The sequence below is a fragment of the Narcine bancroftii genome, chromosome 9 (genome assembly GCF_036971445.1).
Source record: "Narcine bancroftii isolate sNarBan1 chromosome 9, sNarBan1.hap1, whole genome shotgun sequence".
NCBI lineage: Eukaryota > Metazoa > Chordata > Chondrichthyes > Torpediniformes > Narcinidae > Narcine > Narcine bancroftii.
The window spans coordinates 65,174,784-65,193,583 of record NC_091477.1 but is presented as its reverse complement, the minus strand read 5'-3'; the positions used below and the strand labels follow the sequence as shown (position 1 = coordinate 65,193,583).

The following is an 18,800-nucleotide window of genomic DNA, read 5'->3' as shown; positions in this document are numbered from 1 at the left end:
TTGGCTCCAAACAAAATGCAGTTGGGTCCCCTGTTTCACAGTCCCATTACTTCATAATGTGGTGTAGTGGTGTCAGATGAGTTGAAATTTAGATGATTGGACAGGAAAAACTTGTGCCACCCTACTAAATTTTGCTTTCTTGGTGAAGCTGTGACAGAGTATATAGAGGTGTTTGGGAGATAAATTGGGAAAGGTTTGTTAGAGCAGGTCACACACAGACTTTAAAACACAGAATTTTTGCAGGAGTTTTGCAGAATGCTCACAGGCTCATGATGGAGTGCTATTTGCAAAAGGTAACAATTAACAACATTCAACAGCAGCTTTGTCTGGAAAACAGGTTGCTGTCTGGAAGAGCATGTGATCTTTGCAGGCAGAGGCAGAACAGCTTTGCTCTCAGAGTGAGAGAGAAGAGACACAGATACTTCGGTTCCAGAGGGACAAGCTGGCAAACTTTGGAAGACAGCTGGTCAAAGGAGAAGACTGGCTGACTGTTGTTTCCCTTGGAATAAGAGAAACAGAAAGGAACTCGGGGGTGACCTGAAAGAAAGAGATTATCATCTGGAGAACCCTGAAAGGGAGCAAATTAAGACACTGGAGTGGGTGTCCTGGAATGAGAAAACTCTGAAAACCTACGAGAACCCTCCTAAGTGGTAACCATTTATCTGTTAAGCACCAAAGCCTGGTGAACTTTATTAATGCTAACTTCTGTGCACAGTACAAGAATTGCCTGCAACCAGTGAGTTTGGACTGTGAACCAAATAACTTTTCTAAACTGATATACACATTACACATACGTACGCTTAAAATTGGAGGGTTAAGTAGGTTAAGTAAGTCAATAGAAGTAAGTTAAAGTTTGATTCTGTTTTCATTTTCAAAGATTATTAAAAACAACTTTTGCATATCTATTGCTGCTGGGTTTTGGGATCCTCTGGACTCGTAACCAAGCTTTGAATGTCTGTTGTCCCTGACAGTTCTATGGTCCACGGATTGGAGCCTTGTATGTTCGAAGCCCAGGGACCAGCTCTCCGATGTATGCTATGTTCTTTGGTGGAGGCCAAGAAAGGATGTTTAGACCAGGGTAAGTTTTGAGGGGAACTTTTTCAGAAATTATTCCTCTTCTTTTTTTTTAAACTTTAATTAAAATTTTATGACATGAATAAAATAAAAATTACATTTAAAGAAATAATAAAAAATAAGATAATAAAAATTAGAATACTACATCATTAAACTACACAAATTAATCCCCCCAATAATTATAACACAACATTAATCATCTAATTTAAAATTAGTCCAACCCTCCCCCAAAATAAAGAGTGAAGAATTAATTAACGATGTTGTAAATAAAATAGAAAAAACCCCACTTACAAAAAAAAGGATAAAACTTAACAACAAAAAAAATTACTAACAACAAAAAAAATCAAGACTAAAATAATACCCTTAAACATATATTTAAATCAAACATAATACATGTATTTAACAAATGAAATCCACTTTAAAACTAAGTTCAAATATTAAAATCATATATCAACCACATATCTGTTATACAAAAAATCATAATTAATAATACATAAATACAGAATTTCCATTAATACCAAATTTCCTTTATAATTCGAGAGAACAAAAACATCCCTTAGAAAAACAATCAGATAAACTTTTTATTCCCTCCCCCTCCCCTTATATAAAAAAAGAAAAAAAGTTCAAACTCTTATAAAATTCTCCATATTCTTCATTTATAACATCTTCAAAATTCTCTTTCGAAATTAACTTAATTTTATTAAACTCTTCTCCTTCAATGTATTTGTACTTAATTTTCTTCTTTTTCTTCTTATCACCTTTCCCCTCATCTTCCTCTTCATCTAATTCAACATCCTCAATTTTTGACTTATTATCTTCTGTGACATCATCCTCTTAGAAAAGAAAGAAAAAAGAGAAAAAAAAATCCAAAAAAAGAGAAAAAAGGAGAGAGAAAAAACCTCCTAATTCCCTCTCAATTACAATCGGAAAACAAAAAGAGTTAAAAAAATTATTTAAAAAAAATAATTAAAAAAAAACCTTCACTTCTTAACCCAAAAATTAAAAAGAATAAAAAACAGGTCGGAGGTCACAACTACCTCCTCCTGTTTAAACCGCCCAAAGCGGTAACTCCCCCAAAATATTGTGTGTGAGATAACTCACAGGTAGCTGATGACTTCTGGAAACTAGTTCCCACCCAGTTCCCTCTCCCAACTCCCATTTCATTAAACTATCATCATTATTTAAACTATTTAAACTCTTCTCAAAAAAAAGATAAAAGGTTTATTTTTTTTAAATCAACGTTACCATTGCTTCCATTTCTTTTAAAAATCTGGATCCCACCTTACATCTCTACTCTCTTTGGAGACCTTGAAAAGGACTACATCGTTCCTGAAACTGCATGATTGGTAGAGACTGAGCAAAGTCCTTAACCTCTTTAGGATTGTCAAAAAACTTTGGCTAATTTCCATCCTAAAAAATCTTCAGTACCGCAGAATACCTGAATGTTGCCTTATGTCTTTTTTTCCACAACCGTTCTTTCATAGAATTAAATTTGCGTCGTTGAAACATAATTTCTTGACTCAAATCTTGATAGAAGAAAATAGGATTATTCTGAACCATCAAAGGAGATCTATTTTGCTGGGCATTTCTAATAGCCGTACGTAAAATTGTCTCTCTGTCACAATAGTTTAAACAACGGATCAAAACAGATCTTGGATTCTGTCCTGAAAAAGATTTTCTTCTTAAAACTCTATAAGCACGTTCCAGTATTAAACCTTCAGGGAATTTATCCTGTCCTAACACTCGTTGAATCCATTCAGTAAAAAATTTTCTTGGATCTGGTCCTTCTATGCCTTCTGTCAAACCAACAATTTTCACGTTGTTCTGTCTAGATTGATTTGCCAAATAATCAACCTTTTTTGCTAAATTTTTATTTTGGATCTGCAATGTTTCAATTATTCTATTTTCATCTTGCAGTTGATCCTGTGCATCGACTAAACCTTGATCACACATTTCAAATCTTTCAATGGTTTCAAGCTTAAAAGCTCCATTAATGACTTCCGCCATCGCATTAATCTTGGAAATAAACAGGTTCACAAAATTAGCTAAGTGACTCGATACAGAATATATCTTATCTTCAAGATCCTTAACAGACATTTCAACAGAAGTAGATTCAGGCATAATGGGGTCTTGCTGTTCCTTAGAGCCCACGGGATCTTCTGTCCCTTCCCTTAATTTAGTATATTTTCTAGCAGTTTGACTTCGTATAAAAATCCCTCTCAAAGTCCCCCCAGCAATGCCAGGAGACTGAAGATCAGAGTTATCTTTAAATTATTCCTCTTCTGAGTAGATTTTTCTTTGGACCTGATTAAGAGCTGAGTGAAACATTATTATTAACAGAAACAGATTTAACCATCACCTCAATAGGGTTTAAAAATTAATAGCAATATGTTTTACTCGACTGCTGCTACTTTAATGAGTTGCAATTATAAATTCATTGGACATGAGCTAAATAAACTCCAGGATCATCATGAAGAATAGGCTCTCTCAATCATAACATTGCACTCCCTCTTAACCTTGTTTTTTGATCCTCTTTATCTTCCTGGAAGTCCATTAGTTTCCATCAATATCCATATTTCTTTCAACATAATGGAATTGTTTGCATTATTCTAAAATACACTATAGTTTGTACCCTATACAAGTCATTGCCTTGGTACTTTCTGTAAAAGGTAACAACTTAATTTATCCTTCCTCTGCAGAATGTAAATTAAGGAAATAATTTTAATGTTCTTATTACTTTATCTATAATGTGGAGACTACTGACCATTAGCAACAATTTATTATCACTATATTGGGGGGGGGGGGGGAATAATCACAAAAGACCTCTAACTGGGAGCAGAAGGTATTGGGATGGGTCATTACAGTTGGATGAAATAAGGTTTTATCAACAAATGCTAAAAATCTGCAAAATACCTGATGTCCTTTCTTTAATGAGCAGAGAGCTTCAGATTTCTTGTCAGAGTACATACATGACATCACATACAACCCTGAGGTTCTTTTTCCTGTGGGCAAGGCAGAATTACCACTTATTGATAGTGAAAAAAAACTGACTCAATGTACATATTTAAACACACAAAGAAATGTAAACAAACTGCAATACAGAGAGAAAGAAAAAAATCAATGAAGTACAAAAGTAAGAGTCCTTAAATGAGTCCCTGATTGAGTTTGTGGTTGAGGTTTTGATGGTGATGGGGTAGTAGCTGTTCCTGAACCTGATGATGCGAGTCTTGTGGCACCAATACCTCTTTCCTAATGGTTAAAAGCAAGAAAAGAACGTGTGCTGAGTGGTGTGGATCCTTGATGATTGCTGGTGCTCTCCAATGGCAGCGTTCCCAGTAGATGTTCTCAATGGTGGGTAGGGTTTTACTCATGCTGACCTGGGCTGTGTCCACTACCTTTTTCAGGGCTTTCAGCTCAGGGTATTTACATCCTCTTACAAGACCATCATGCAGCTGGTCAGCACACTTTCCACTACACATCTGTAGAAATTTGCCATTGTTTCTGATGTCATTACCAAACCTCCGCAAACACCTGAGGAAGTATTGGTGTGTTGGGTCCAGGAAAGATCCTCTGAGATCATGACTCTCAATAACTTAAATATGCTCACCCTCTCCACCTCTGATCCCCCAGTGATTACTGGATTGTACACCTCTGGTTTTCCCTACCTGAAGTCAACAATCAGCTCCCTGGTTTTAGTGATATTCAGTCTTCCTCCTGTATGCTGACTCATTGCCCCTTTTGATACAATCTGCTACTGTGGTATTGTCTGCAAATTTGTAGATAGTGTTGTATCAAGCCACATAGCCATAGGTATATAGCGAGTAGAGTAGAAGGTAACAGGTCCATCAACTAATGCTGATTTCAACGCTACCCTCTGCAGAGGTATCGATTCCGGATCACCCCCAGACCTCCAATCTAATTTATTTTATCCGTGGTCAAAATCCAAAATGCTGTCCAACACGAGTGATTCAGTGGTCCCAGTGTTTCGAAAGATTTTCACTGGCATTTGTGATGACCCTTCCTTTACTGAAACAAAATCTTCTGACACAATATTTGAATTCATCCCTAATGTAATCAGCGGGTCTGGAACCTTTTTGATTTGTTTTTCATCTTTTTGAATACAGGCACTGTTTCCTTTTTTTCTCAGCACAGAACAATTTCTTATCATATGACTAGATTTCTTACAATAGTGGCAAAAGGGGCCCAAAGGTTTTTTGTTTACTTGCTTCCCATCATCTTTAACCCTAGCACTACTTCCCCATTTATTTTATAACTTACTTGGATAGTCCATATTACCCTTTTGGAAGGTTCTACTGGAACAAATTTAACCTTGTGGGTTAAAGCACACCTATTTTAGAAGATTCCTGCCAAGTTTCCACTCCCTTTTTGTCTAAATATGCTTTTATGTCATTAGGAACACAATTTTTAATTTTCTCAACTAACATCAGATCTCTGTTATAATCATTTTTTTTACATGCACCATTGGTCAAAGCACTTAGTTTTGTTATATGCAAAATACATACAAGACTGGTTCACTGATTTCCTCAAATTCCAGACTTTTTGCCTGTAAGCTTCTGGAACCAATTCTTAAGTTTTAAGCATTAAGCACGGCTTGCTTTACAGCCTCATAATCAGCAGCTTGTTTGGTTGTAAGGGCAAGAGTCTTCCCTTTAATCATGCTTTGTAACATGAGGGACCAAGCATTTTGGGCCCACTTTAAACTCTCAGCAACTTTCTCAAAAGGCTGGAAGTATTTATTAATTTCAGCCTCATCAAATGGAGGAACTAGCCTACTGGTCACAAACCTCTCACTAGGGCCAGAAGGTGGAACTCTGTCGCTCATCTTCCCTCTCTTTCAAACTGCCTTTGCTTCTCTGCTGTGTGCTTTCCAGGTGTCATTCCCCGTTGCCAAATTATCATTATAAGCAACAATATGCTCTTAATCAGCTGTTTTCAAACTGTCCCCCTAAACTCAGATTCCACCTTAAGCAATCCCAATAGTGCTCTGTATTTGATAAGGGATTGCTTATGTGAGTGGGAAGGGAAGGTTGAGAACCACTGTTCTAGATCCAATTGTGACTGAAATATTTTGCTTGTAAAAAAATGTCATTGGCCCATTTCCCTTGGAGTTATGAAAATATGCACATAATGAGGCAATTAGATACAATTAAAACAGTGGTTTTCAACCTTTTTCTTTCCATTCACATACCACCTTAAGTAATCCCTTACAAATCACAGAGCACTATTGGGATTGCTTAAGGTGGAATGTGAATTTGAGGGGGGGGAGTTTGAAAACTGCTGGTTAAGACCATATATTGATAATTTGGTTATATTGTTATGAGCCCAGAGGACCCCAAAACCCAGCAGCAATAGATATTCAACAAGACAAATAGTTACTTAAACACCAGTGTCTTGCTGAAGAAACTTGTCCCATCAGGGTTTTCCAGATGATAACCTTTTTTTCAGGTCACCACAAAGTTCCTTTTTGTTTTCCTTATTTCAAGTGAAACATTAGGCAGCCAGTCCTCTCCACTTGCATGAACCACAAGGGCTTTGACCAGGCTGAACTAAGCATTCACAAGCAGACTTCAAAGTGGGGTTTTTCCACAAGCTTGCCTGCTTGTCCTGTTCCAGTCCCAGTTGCTGCTGCTGACTGCAGAATTGATCTCTTTCTCGTTCGTGTACGCGTCCGCGCTCGCCCTCTCGTTCCCCCTCTCTAGCGTTCCCCCTCTCTAGCGTTCCCCCTCTCTAGCGTCCCCCTCTCTAGCATCCCCCCTCTCTAGCGTCCCCCCTCTCTAGCGTCCCCCCTCTCTAGCGTCCCCCCCTCTAGCGTCCCCCCTCTCTAGCGTCCCCCCTCTCTAGCGTCCCCCTCTCTAGCATCCCCCTCTCTAGCATCCCCCCTCTCTAGCGTCCCCCCTCTCTAGCGTCCCCCCTCTCTAGCGTCCCCCCCTCTAGCGTCCCCCCTCTCTAGCGTCCCCCCTCTCTAGCGTCCCCCCTCTAGCGTCCCCCCTCTCTAGCGTCCCCCCTCTCTAGCGTCCCCCCTCTCTAGCGACCCCCTCTCTAGCGTCCCCCCTCTCTAGCGTCCCCCCTCTCTAGCGTCCCCCCTCTCTAGCGTCCCCCCTCTCTAGCGTCCCCCCTCTCTAGCGTTCCCCCCCTCGCGCCGTCACCCCCAATTTTTCTCCTTTAAAACATATCTATATACAATACAAACACAACATAATCTGTCACAATGCAAGATGCTTATATTTGTTTTTAGTTACTTATAGCATAGGGATTGCTTAAGGTGGAATGGGAGTTTAGGGGGGCAATTTGAAAACCGCTGCTCTAAACCTTGAATCACAGAATTAATCATTCTTTGGAATGTCCCTGGAGCATTATTTTTTCCAATTGGTAAAACATTGTATTCATATAACCCTGATGAGGTCACAAATGCAGAAATTTTCCTGCCCCTGTCTGTTTTGGGAGTACACCAGTGACCTTTGAATAAGTCTCTGTAAGAAACTTAGCCTTTCCATCCTTATTCACCCTAGGGATAGGATAAGCATTGTCTTTATTACCAAATTAACTTTTCTATAATCGATTAAAAAATTTAAAGAGGTCTTGCATCTTGACATGTTATTGGGGTTCTCTTGGACACATCTGGAAACAGGTTCCTAAATTTTGAAAGTAGCTGTTTCATTTGTTCCTTTTCCTGGGGCTGAAGATGAGCCAACTTAGCATCCACATTCTGCAAAATAATCAAATTAGACAGACAAAGTGGGACAAGGTTTTTGAAGTGACCCTCACAAGAGTCGGCTTGTACCGTCTCGTGGTCCCGAGATCCCTTAGTTCCATCAATAACCAACACCACACAAACGGCAAAAAAGTGTATAAAATGGATAATTGTCGACAATGCTGACACCGTTAACTGACGCTGATAATGTTGATAATGGTTTGAGTTTAAGTTTGGAAAATCATAAATAAAATATTTTTTTAAAAACCACTGGTGAAGGCTGTTCTAAAGGCCAAGTTCTCGAAATAAGTTTTAACATGTTGATATGGTAATTCTGCGTTTTACATCTCCAGTTAGGTGTTTTAACTACATAGCTCACTTCATTCACCTTTGACTCTATCTCATACGGACCTGAAAATCGTTCCCTCAGGATTGGAATTTGTTGGGAACAGGATTAACACTATATCCCTTGGTTTAAAAGTTCTCACCGTAGCCTTTTTATCATACCAGACCTTCATTTTGCCTTGAGCTCTTTTCAAATTATCTTCGGCTATATTACAGACATGTTACAAGCAATCTTTAAACATAACCTAACAAATTCAACTGCACATCTTCATTAACTCATTGTTTCTTCAACAACATTAAAGGTCCTCTAACTTTGTGTCCAAACACCAGCTCAAAAGGGCTAAACCCTAAGGATTCTTGTACAGACTCTCTTACTGCAAACAAAAGCAAATGGACACCCACATCCCAGTCCTCCTCATTCTCAAAACAATAGGTTATCATCATGGTTTTGAGGCTCAAATGGATCCTCTCCAAGGACCCTTGAGATTCTGGATGAAATGCAAATTACATAATTTGTTTAGCTCCCAATTTATAAACTATCTGCAGAAACAGGCCTGATATGAAATTACTTCCCTGGTCTGATTGGATTTCTTTAGGCAAATAGACTAAACCAAAAAATTTTATAAGAGCTTTTGACACAGCTTTAGCATTAATATTTGTAAGGGGTATTGCTTCTGGAAACCTGACAGTTAGCAAATACTGATTCCCAGCTTTTGTCTTGGGCAATGGCCAACACAATCCACAATAACTTTAGAAAAGGGTTCATCATAAGCAGGAATAGGTTGTAATGGAGCCACTGGGGGAATCTGATTAGGTTGACCCACAACCTGACAAATGTCACATGTCCAGTAAAATATCACAGCACCTTTTCTTCAACTAGGCCAATAGAATTGTTTAATAATCTTGTATGTAGTTTTCTTTACACCAAGATGACTACCCAAGGCCAAGGTTAAATTGCATTCTATTGGCTTTAGAAACTATGGCCAGTTGAACAACTGGCCATTCCTCAATGGCAGTGAGATCCTCATCAACATATCTTCCTTGAAATAATAGCCAACTTTCTTAATTTCATCATCAGAAAGCCTTTTCTCTCACTTCAGTAAGATCGGGATCTTTGTTCTGCCCCACTATAAATTCTTTTTGGCATAACAACAAATCTTTACAGTCAGGTTTAACACCAGAATTCTGGTCCAATAAATAAGGAGATAAAGGCTTAGACAGGCCATTACAACCTGAGTGCTGTTTTGTACTACAGGTACACGATCCTTTATCCAGAACCCTTGTGTATATTCCAAATTTCAGATTTTTCCAGATTTTGGAAAGCCAGATTTAAACCCACCCGAGTTGTGCTGCTGTATCCACCCCCACCCCATTCCAGTTGCGCTGCTGTCCCCCCCCCCCCTCGCCTGCCCGACTTGCACTGTCAGTCTCATCGCCTGCCCGACTCGCATTTCCGGTCTCTTCCCCCCTCGCCCGCCCGACTCGCGCTGCCGGTCTCCCCCCCCCCTTCGCCCTCTCAACTTGCGCTACCGGTCACCTCCCTCGCCCGCCCGACTTGCACTGCTGTCTCTCCCCAGTTGCCAGATTTTGGAGCTTTCCAGATTTTGGATGTCCGGATAAAGGATCGTGTACCTGTATCACAGATTCCGGTCCCTGTGAAATCAGTCTGCACTGGCAATCTTTTTAGCCATAGCCGAGTCACTGTGACAGCTGGATATATATCAGAATCTGTCTTTGTCTCCTCAATGACTAGCTCAGCTGTCAACTGCACCGCAGGGACAACTTAACCCTCTGCAAGGTCATCTCCTAATAACAATGAAATTCCCTCCAGTAGTAAATTTGATCGGATCCCTATTGCCACAGGCCCTTCAACTACAGCTGATTTCAACACCATCCTGTGCAGAGATATCGATTCCAGGAGAATCAGCTGAATTGACTATTATCACACAAGAGCCATTCCTGCTCCATGTTCGATGAGATGGGTGCTGGTCAAAATTTTGTTTCTTCAGTGTTCCACTCACATGACTATCTCACCAACTGTGTCCCCAGAAAAAGCAACACGTTGTCCATTCTTCTCTCCAAAGTAACGAATTTGGGTACAGCCTGTATTAGCTGTTGCCACCCAGTCTCTCTACAGTTGTGAATGGTTGCAATCTGTGCTGGCCCTTAAAATGATGCTCACACTAAATGAAACAGGGGCTTGTAATAAGACCATAGAAAACTACAGCACAGAAAACAGGTAATTCAGCCTTTCAAGTCTGTGCTGAAACATCATACCTCCAGTCCCATTGGCCTGCACCCATTCCATAATCCCCCAGACCCCTCCCATCCATTTTATTCTTAAAACTTGAGAGTATGCCTGCACTTACCACTTCAGATGGTAGTTTGTTCCAAACTCCCACCACTCTGAGTGAAGAAGTCCCCCTAAACCTTTACCTTTCACTCTAAAGCCATGTCCTCTTGTATTTATCTCTCCCAATTTAAGTGGAAAGAGCCTACGCGCATTTACTCTGTCTATTCTCCTCATCATTTTGTAAAACTCTTATCAAATCTCCATTCATTCTTTTACACTGTAAGGAATAAAGTCTCAACCTGTTTAACCTTTACCTGTAATTTAGCTCCTGAAGACGAGGCAACATCCAAATAAATCTTCACTCTTTCGATCTAATTGATACCCTTCCTGTACCCTTCCTGTAGTTTGGTGACCAGAATTGCATACAATACTCCAAATTTGGCCTCACCAATGTTTTGTACAACCTCACCATAACATCCCAACTTCTGTATTCAAGATGCCAAAAGCTTTCTTTGCAACCCTGTCTATGTGTGACATTACTTTGAGGGAATTGTGTATCTGTATTCCCAGATCCCTTTGTTTCTCCACACATCTCAGTACCCTACCATTTAATATGTCCTACCTTGATTAGTCCTTCCAACTGCAACACCTCACACCTAGCATGGAAACAGGCCACCATGGCCCTTATCAGTACCAAAACACTTATGCTCTCCTAGTTCCACTTACCTGCATTCTGCCCATCATCCTCCATACCTTTTACATCCATATACCTATCCAATACTTGTCTGTGTTAAATTCCATCTGCCATTTTCTGTCCCATTTTTCCACTTAGTCCAGATCCATCTGCCAGCTTTAAAAGCCTTTCCCACTGTCCACAACACCTCCAATCTTAGTGTCATCAGCAAACTTGCTGATCCAATTTCCAACATTATCAGGATCATGGATATAGACAACAAATAACAATGGTCCAAACACTGATCCCTGAGGCACAGCACTAGTGTGCCTCCAGTCTGAGAAGTAATCATCCATTATCTCTCTTTGTCTTCTCCCATTCAGCCAATTTCAAATCCAGTTTACCACTTCTCAAGAGATACCTCGTGTCTGAACCTTCTAAACTAATCTCCCATATGGAACTGGTCAAAAGCCTTACCAAAGTCCATGTAGACAGCATCCACATTCTTTCCTTCATCTACTTTCTTGGTAACCTCGGAAAAACTACAAAATTTGTTAAACACGACCTACCACACACAAAGCCAAGCTGATGATCTTTAATCAGTCCTTGGCTGTCCAAATACATGTATATCCTATCTCTCAACACCCTCAATAATCTGAGATACACCACATTAATCTCTGGAAAGAAAGTTTTACTTCATGAAGGACATATTGGCATTTTATTGCAGACCCAGTCTGTAGAACACCAATTCAGTCAAGACTGCATGGATCTAGGGCCTCCAACCCAACAACCTTCCCCACTGAACCCATTTTATTCACTTTACATTCCTATCAACTGCCCAATTCTACTTCCTACCCAAGATTCATAAGCCTAGTTGTCCTGGTTGGCCCATTGTTCCTGCATGCTCCTGCCCTGTTGAACTAATATTCACTTACCTTGATTCTCTTTGGTCCTCCTTGGTCCAGTCCCTCCCCACCTACATCTGTGATACTTCCACTTTGCTGAAGTTGACTGGCTCATCTTCACTATGGGTATCCAATCACTATACATCTCCATTCCCCCATACCGAAGGCCTCAAAGTCCTTTGTTTCTACCTTGGAAACAGATCCAACCAGCCCCCACTACCACCACTCTCCTCTGGCTGGCAGAAATTGTCCTCGCCCTCAATAACTTCTTTGACTCATCCCACTTTCTCCAGGTCATTGGGGTAGCCATGAGTACCTGCATGAGCCTCAGCTATGCCTAGCTTTTTGTTGGTTGATCCATGTTCCAAGCCTACACAGGCAAGACTTCTCAGCTCTTCCTCTACCTCATTGGTGACTGGCATTGTTTTTGCCTTAGGTCCCCATCATGAGATCATCCTCTTTATCCAGTTTGCTGCCAATTTCCACCCTAACCTCACTAGTTAGAGTAGAACTAACAGGATAGTTGGAATGAATATGTGACTTGAACAGTGGTGCAAGAGCGAAGGTTTCAGTTTCTTGAGACATTGAAACCAGTTCTGGTGCAGATGGGACCAGAACAAACTGGATGGTTGACATCTAGGCAGAGCCAGGATCAATTTCATAGGGAGATTGTCTGCGAGTGCTGTTGGGGAAGGTTTAAACTAATGGGGCAGGGGAATGGGAACCTACAAAGAAAGAATGAGGAAGGTGGTACGGAGACCAAAGCTAGAGTTAGGAAAAATAAAAAGAGGGCAGAAAAGTCAAAAGCAAAGGATGCCGAGGTCACTAGATTCGAAAATGACAATGAGCATAAGGGCACTTTATCTGAATGCCCATAGTATTAGAAGCCAAGTTAGTGAACTTGAGGCGTAAATCAGTCCCCAGGCAAATGGTGTAGTGACCATCACAGAAACATGGTTGCAAGGTGATTTGGAATTAAATATTCAAGCGTATCAGGCAATAAGAAAGGATTGTAAAGGTGGTGGGGCAGCGCTCTTAATCAAGGATGAGATCAGGACCATAGTGAGAAATAATAGATCTAAGAAGCACAATGTTGAGTCCATCTGAGGAGAGATTAACAATAGTAAAGGGGGAAAAAAAATCACTGGTGGGATTTGTCTATTGCCCACCAAATAACAATAGCACGGTGGTATGTACGAACAGAATGATGGGTAGGGGGCACTTCCATGTAGATTGGTAAAATCAAGTTGGTCGAGGGAGTCTGGAGGATGAATTCATAGAATGCATCTGCGATAGTTTTCTTGAGTAGCATGTTAAGGAACCAACAAGGGAGAAAGCTATTTTAGATCTAGTATTGTGCAATGAGACAGATAAAATTAACAGTCTAGCAGTTAGGGACCCTCTTGGAAAAAACGATCATAGTATGATTGAATTTCTCATACAGATGGAGGGTGCTATAGTTTGATCTAAAACTAGTGTATTGTGCTTGAACAGGATGAGGGAGGAATTTGTCAGCGTGGACTGGGAGCATAGGCTAGTTGGCAGAGAGATTTTTCACAGTGCTCAACAAAAATATATTCCCATTAAAAAATAAGGGCAGTAAGAGAGGAAGAGTCAGCCTCGGTTAACTAAGGAAATAAAGGAAAGTGTAAAATTAAAAGCTCATGTGTACAAAGTAGCCAAGAGTAGTGGGGAAACTGAAGGATTGGGAAAACTTTAAAAGGCAACAAAGGAGAACTCAATGGGAAATAAGGGAAGGGAAGAAGGATTATGAAGGGAAATTAGCACAAAAACATAAAAACAGATAGCAAAAAAAATTTATATAACAGAAGAGGGTGACTAGAGTCAACATAGGTTCCTTGGAAGATGAGTAATGAGGAAATGGCCAAGTCATTGAACAGATATTTTGTGTCAATCTTCATGGTGAAAGACACGTCCAGCATGGCAAAGAGTGGTGAGAGGGATGCAAAGGGAGGTGAGGGCCTCGATAAAATAATTGTAACAAAAGATTGTGATGAGCAAACTAATGGGACTGAAGGGGGATAAATTCCCTGGTCCTGGTGAGGTGCATCCCAGGGTACTGAGGGAAATGGCGGGAATTATAGTCGATGCACTGGTCGTCATGTACCAAAATTCTCTGGATTTTGGGCAGGTCCCGGCAGATTGGAAGACAGCAGATGTCACACCACTTTTTAAAAAGGGACATAGGCAGAAGACAGGGTAACTATTGGCCAGTTAGCTTAATGTCTGTAGTTGAGTAAATGCTTGAAGTTGTCATTAAGGATGAAATAGTGAGACATTTAAAATGAAGGGGTTCCATCAGGCAGACGCAGCATGGATTCAGAAAGGGCAGGTCTTGTCTGACAAACTTGCTGGAGTTCTTTGTCTATATAATAAGTGCAGTAGATAGAGGTTTTTGATAAGGTACCGCACAAGAAACTTGTCAATAAGATGCAGATGAATGGAGTCGGAGGAAGTATTTGGCATGGATTGAGGATTGGTTCACTGACGGGAGGCAGAGAGTCGGGATAAATGGGTGTTTTTCTGATTGGCAGACAGTGGTAAGTGGGGGGGGCCGCAGGGGTCGGTGCTGGGTCCGCAGCTGTTCATCATTTACATTGATGATTTGGAGGAGGGGACAGAGTGTGGTGCAGCCAAGTTTGTGGATGATACTAAATTGAGTGGAAAAACAATTTGTACAGAGGATGTGGAGAGACTGCAGAAGCAAAGGTCTGGCAGATAGAATACAATGTTAGTAATTGCGAGGTCATCCACTTTGGCAGGAAAAATAGAAGAGCAGATTATTATTTAAATGATGAAAAACTGCAGCATGCTCTCGTGCAGAAGGACTTGGGAGTGGTTGTGCATGAACCACAAAACGTTGGTTTACAGGTACAACAGGTTATTAAGAAAGCAAATGGAATGTTGGCCTCCATCGCTGGAGGAATTGAATTCAAGAGCAGGGAGATCATGCTGCAACTGTATAAGGTACTGGTGAGGCCGCACCTGGAGAACGATGTACAGTTCTGGACTCCATACTTGAGGAAGGATATACTGGCTTTGGAGACAGCCCAGAAGGGTTTCACCATGTTGATCCTGGAGATGAGGGGGTATCCCTACGAGGAGAGACTAAATCACCTGGAATTATAGTCACTTGAATTCAGAAAAATGAGAGGATATCTTAAAGAGACATATAAAATTATGAAAGGGATAGATAAGATAGAGGCAGGAAAATTGTTTTCACTGATCGGTGAGACCAAAACTAGGGGACACGGCCTCAAGATTCAGGAAAGGAGGTTTAACACGGAGATGAGGAAAAATTGTTTTTCCCAGAGTACTAAATGTGCAGAATTCTCTGCCCAGGGAAGTGGTTGAGGAAAAAGGAATTAAGTGATATGGGGAAAAGGCAGGTAGGTGGAGTTGAGTCAATGGTCAGGTCAGCCATGATCTTATTGAATGGTGGAGCAGGCTCGATGGGCTGGATGGCCGACCTCTGTTCACGTTCTTATGTTCACTTGGACCATCTCTATCATCGTTCTCCCCTTTCTCGACTTCTCTGGCTCCATCTCAGAAGACAAACTCTTGACAGACATTCTCTACCAACTTCCACTACACCCTGTCCCCTGTAAGGATTCAATTTAATTCTCTCAATTCCTCTTTCTCTGCCACATCTGCTCCTAGAATGAGGTCTTCCATGTCAGATTATCAGAGATATCTTCCTCCAAAAAACATGGCTTCTCCTCTACTACCATCAACATGGCCCTCACCCAGATATCCTCCATCTGCATGCACAACAAGGAGAGGATTCCCATTTTCCTCACCTACCATCCCATCACCCTCCACTATTTTCATCAACTACTACACGATCCCACCACCAGACATCTTTCCCTCTTTTTTCCCTTTCCATCTTCTGCAGGGACTGCTTCCTCAGTGATCCCCCTTGTCCATTCCTCCACCAATTTCCCCTTAACATGGACCCCTGTGACCAGAGGAAGTGATACACATGTGCCCACACCTCCCTCATGACAATTCAGGGCCCCAAACAGTCCTTCCAAGAGAATCAACACTGTACTTGTGAATCTGCAGGGATCATGTACTGCATATAGTGTTCCCATTGTGCATTGGAGAGATTAGAACCATAGAACACTATAGTTCAGAAACCAGGCCATTTATCCCTTCTAGTCTGTGCCAAAATATTATGCAGATTGGGAGATCACTTTGCAAAGCACCTATTCTGTGCCAGAATAGCAAGGATCTCCCATTGGCAACCCATTTCATTTTCCTGCACCATTCCCATGCGGACATCTGTCTGGTCTCGTGCACTGCCAGACTGAGACTACAGGCAAATTGGAGGAACAACACGTCATATTCCATCTGGGGAGCTGTAAAGCTCGTCGAAAGAATCAAAGACTTGTTGATCCAAACCAAGGCTTTTATTAGCAAAAGACAGGAGCTCTTCACAGGTGGCCGACCAGTCCGGAATGATCCGACCTGGCTAGGGACACAACCCTTTAAGGCCCAGACAGTAGGCGTGGCTTAGCTCTCAACCAATCGTTGTAAGCACAGTCTAGATACTGTAACTATATACATTGGTGATAGATCTGTACTATCACATTCACCCCTTCTTGGAGAACTGACCCTGGAAAAAAAAAATAAAAAAAACGAGGGAGAGGATGAAAGGGAGGGGTAGGTTAAGGACTGTAGCAGTCAGGGGGTCTGACCATCCAGCGTGACCGCCGTGGTGCCGGGATTGGGGTCGCTGGAGTGGTGTCGCCAGCGGGCTCATCAGGTGCGACCGCTCCTTCGCTCAATTCTCCAGTCATGTTGTCGGCAGGGTGGCCAGGGTCATTGGGGAGCTGTTGGTCCTTCTGTTGCAGCACGGGGCCTGGGGAATAAAGAGTTGGGGAAGGTTGGGTTGGGGGGTTTGCTGGGTCTACCGCGTCCTGAGCTAGGTCCCGCACCGAAACAGTGTCCTCCCACCTGTCTGGGAACTCAACGTAGGCGTAATGCGGGTTCGCGTGGAGTAGAGTCACTCGGTCGACCAAGGGGTCGTTCTTTGAGTGCCGGACGTGGCATCGCAAAAGGACGGGGCCAGGGACGGTGAGCCATGCCGGTACAGTGGTTCCTGATTCGGATTTCCTCAGGAAAAGGAACATCCTTTGGTGGGGGGTGGCATTTGTTGCGGTACATAGGAAGGAGTGGATGGAGTGTAAGGCACTAGTGAGAACCTCCTGCCAGTGAGAGGTGGGGAGACAGCGAACGGGAAGCAGGAGTACTCGTCGATGGCTGTAAGCATGTAGTTATTACGGTTGGTCAACGGTAGGGGCCCCTTAAAGTCTACGCTAAGACGCTCGAAGAGGCGGGTGGCTTTGATAACGTGGGAGTTATCCAGACGGAAGAAGTGGGCCTTGCATTCAGCGCACACCAAACAGGCTCGGGTCATGGAGCGGATCTCCTCGACTGTGTAGGGTGGGTTGCGCGCCTTCACAAAGTGGGCAAACCTAGTGACCCCTGGATGACAGAGCGTCTCATGGAGTTTCTGTAGTCTGTCCATCTGTATGCTGCCGCACGTCCCCATGGAGAGCGCGTCAGGCGGGTCGTTGAGCTTACTAGGTCGGTACAGGATGTCATAGTTAAAGGTGGAGAGTTCGATTCTCCATCTGGCGATTTTGTCATTTTTTTTTAATCTTACCACGCTGGGTGTTGCTGAACATGATGGAGACCGCGCGTTGATCAGTCAACAGTGTAAAGCGCCTCCCAGCAAGGTAATGTCTCCAGAGACTCAACTATGGCCTGGGCCTCCTTCTCGATCGAGGAGTGTCTACTCTCTGGACCCTGGAGGGTCCTGGAGAAGAAGGCTACAGGCCGACCGACCTGGTTCAAGGTGGCTGCCAGGGCGAAGTCAGATGCATCGCTCTCGACTTGAAACGGGACAGACTCATCGATCGCGTGCAGCGTCGCAGCAGCGATGTTGGATTTGATTCGATCGAAAGCCGCTCTGGCTTCGGTCGAGAGGGGAAAGGAGGTGGTCTTGATAAGAGGACGCCCCTTGTCGGCGTTGTGTGGAACCCATTGGGCGTAATACGAGAAAAGGCCCAGGCAGCGTTTGAGAGCTTTCTGGGTATGTGGGGGGGGGGGCTGAAGTGAGTGACCGTTACGCCCTGTACTTCAAGCGTGGCGATGCAATACCCCTTTATCCCGGTCGAGTGCGACCTCGTCGCTAATGAGATCATCTGGGTAGTGGGGAGGGCCAGATCTGACTGGATAAAACTGTCAGTTGACCCAGAGTCAAATAAGCAATTGGTGTAGTGTCCATGCACTTTAATCAGTTCCATTGCTCTGGTGAGGGGATGAGAGCATTGCTGGTTTAGTGTTATTGAAGCAGCCACTGATCCAGTTGACGGGAGTTCCGCGTGATGATGTCACGCAACTGGATGACGTAATAGACGTAGTCAACGCTGGAGGAGCAGGTTGGAGGACCTCCCGGAAGTGCTGTTGTGGCGGCGTTGGTGGATGAAAGGTAAGTAGTGGGGTTTGTAGTTGCTCGCGGTTGGCGGTGGGTAGGTTGTCGGTCGCGGCGGTCGGGCCCCGGCGGTCGTCAGCGAAGGACGCTAGGGTGAGTACCTGGTTGGCCGCAGTGGGTCCCCAGTCGATCGTGGTGGCCACATCGGCGGCAGCGTAGGCAGCGGCAGACGGGGAGCGGGCAGCAGCAGCAGTAGCGTCGGGCCCGGGGGTGGCTGTGGTGGCGGCAGCAGCAGCGGTTGCCACAGTCGGGACCGAGGCCGGGTCATGTTCCGC

General features: G+C 42.9%; 1 protein-coding gene across 6 annotated transcripts in view; it reads left to right on the top strand.

Moving 5' to 3' along the window:
• Window positions 1–18,800, top strand: part of scly (selenocysteine lyase) — a 70,098-nt gene that overhangs the window by 30,375 nt on the left and 20,923 nt on the right. For all 6 annotated transcript variants that reach the window (XM_069899354.1, XM_069899355.1, XM_069899357.1 and 3 more), the window contains exon 7: window positions 972–1,078. In XM_069899354.1, the coding sequence (XP_069755455.1) occupies window positions 972–1,078 (107 nt within the window). The remainder of the gene's footprint in view (window positions 1–971; window positions 1,079–18,800) is intronic.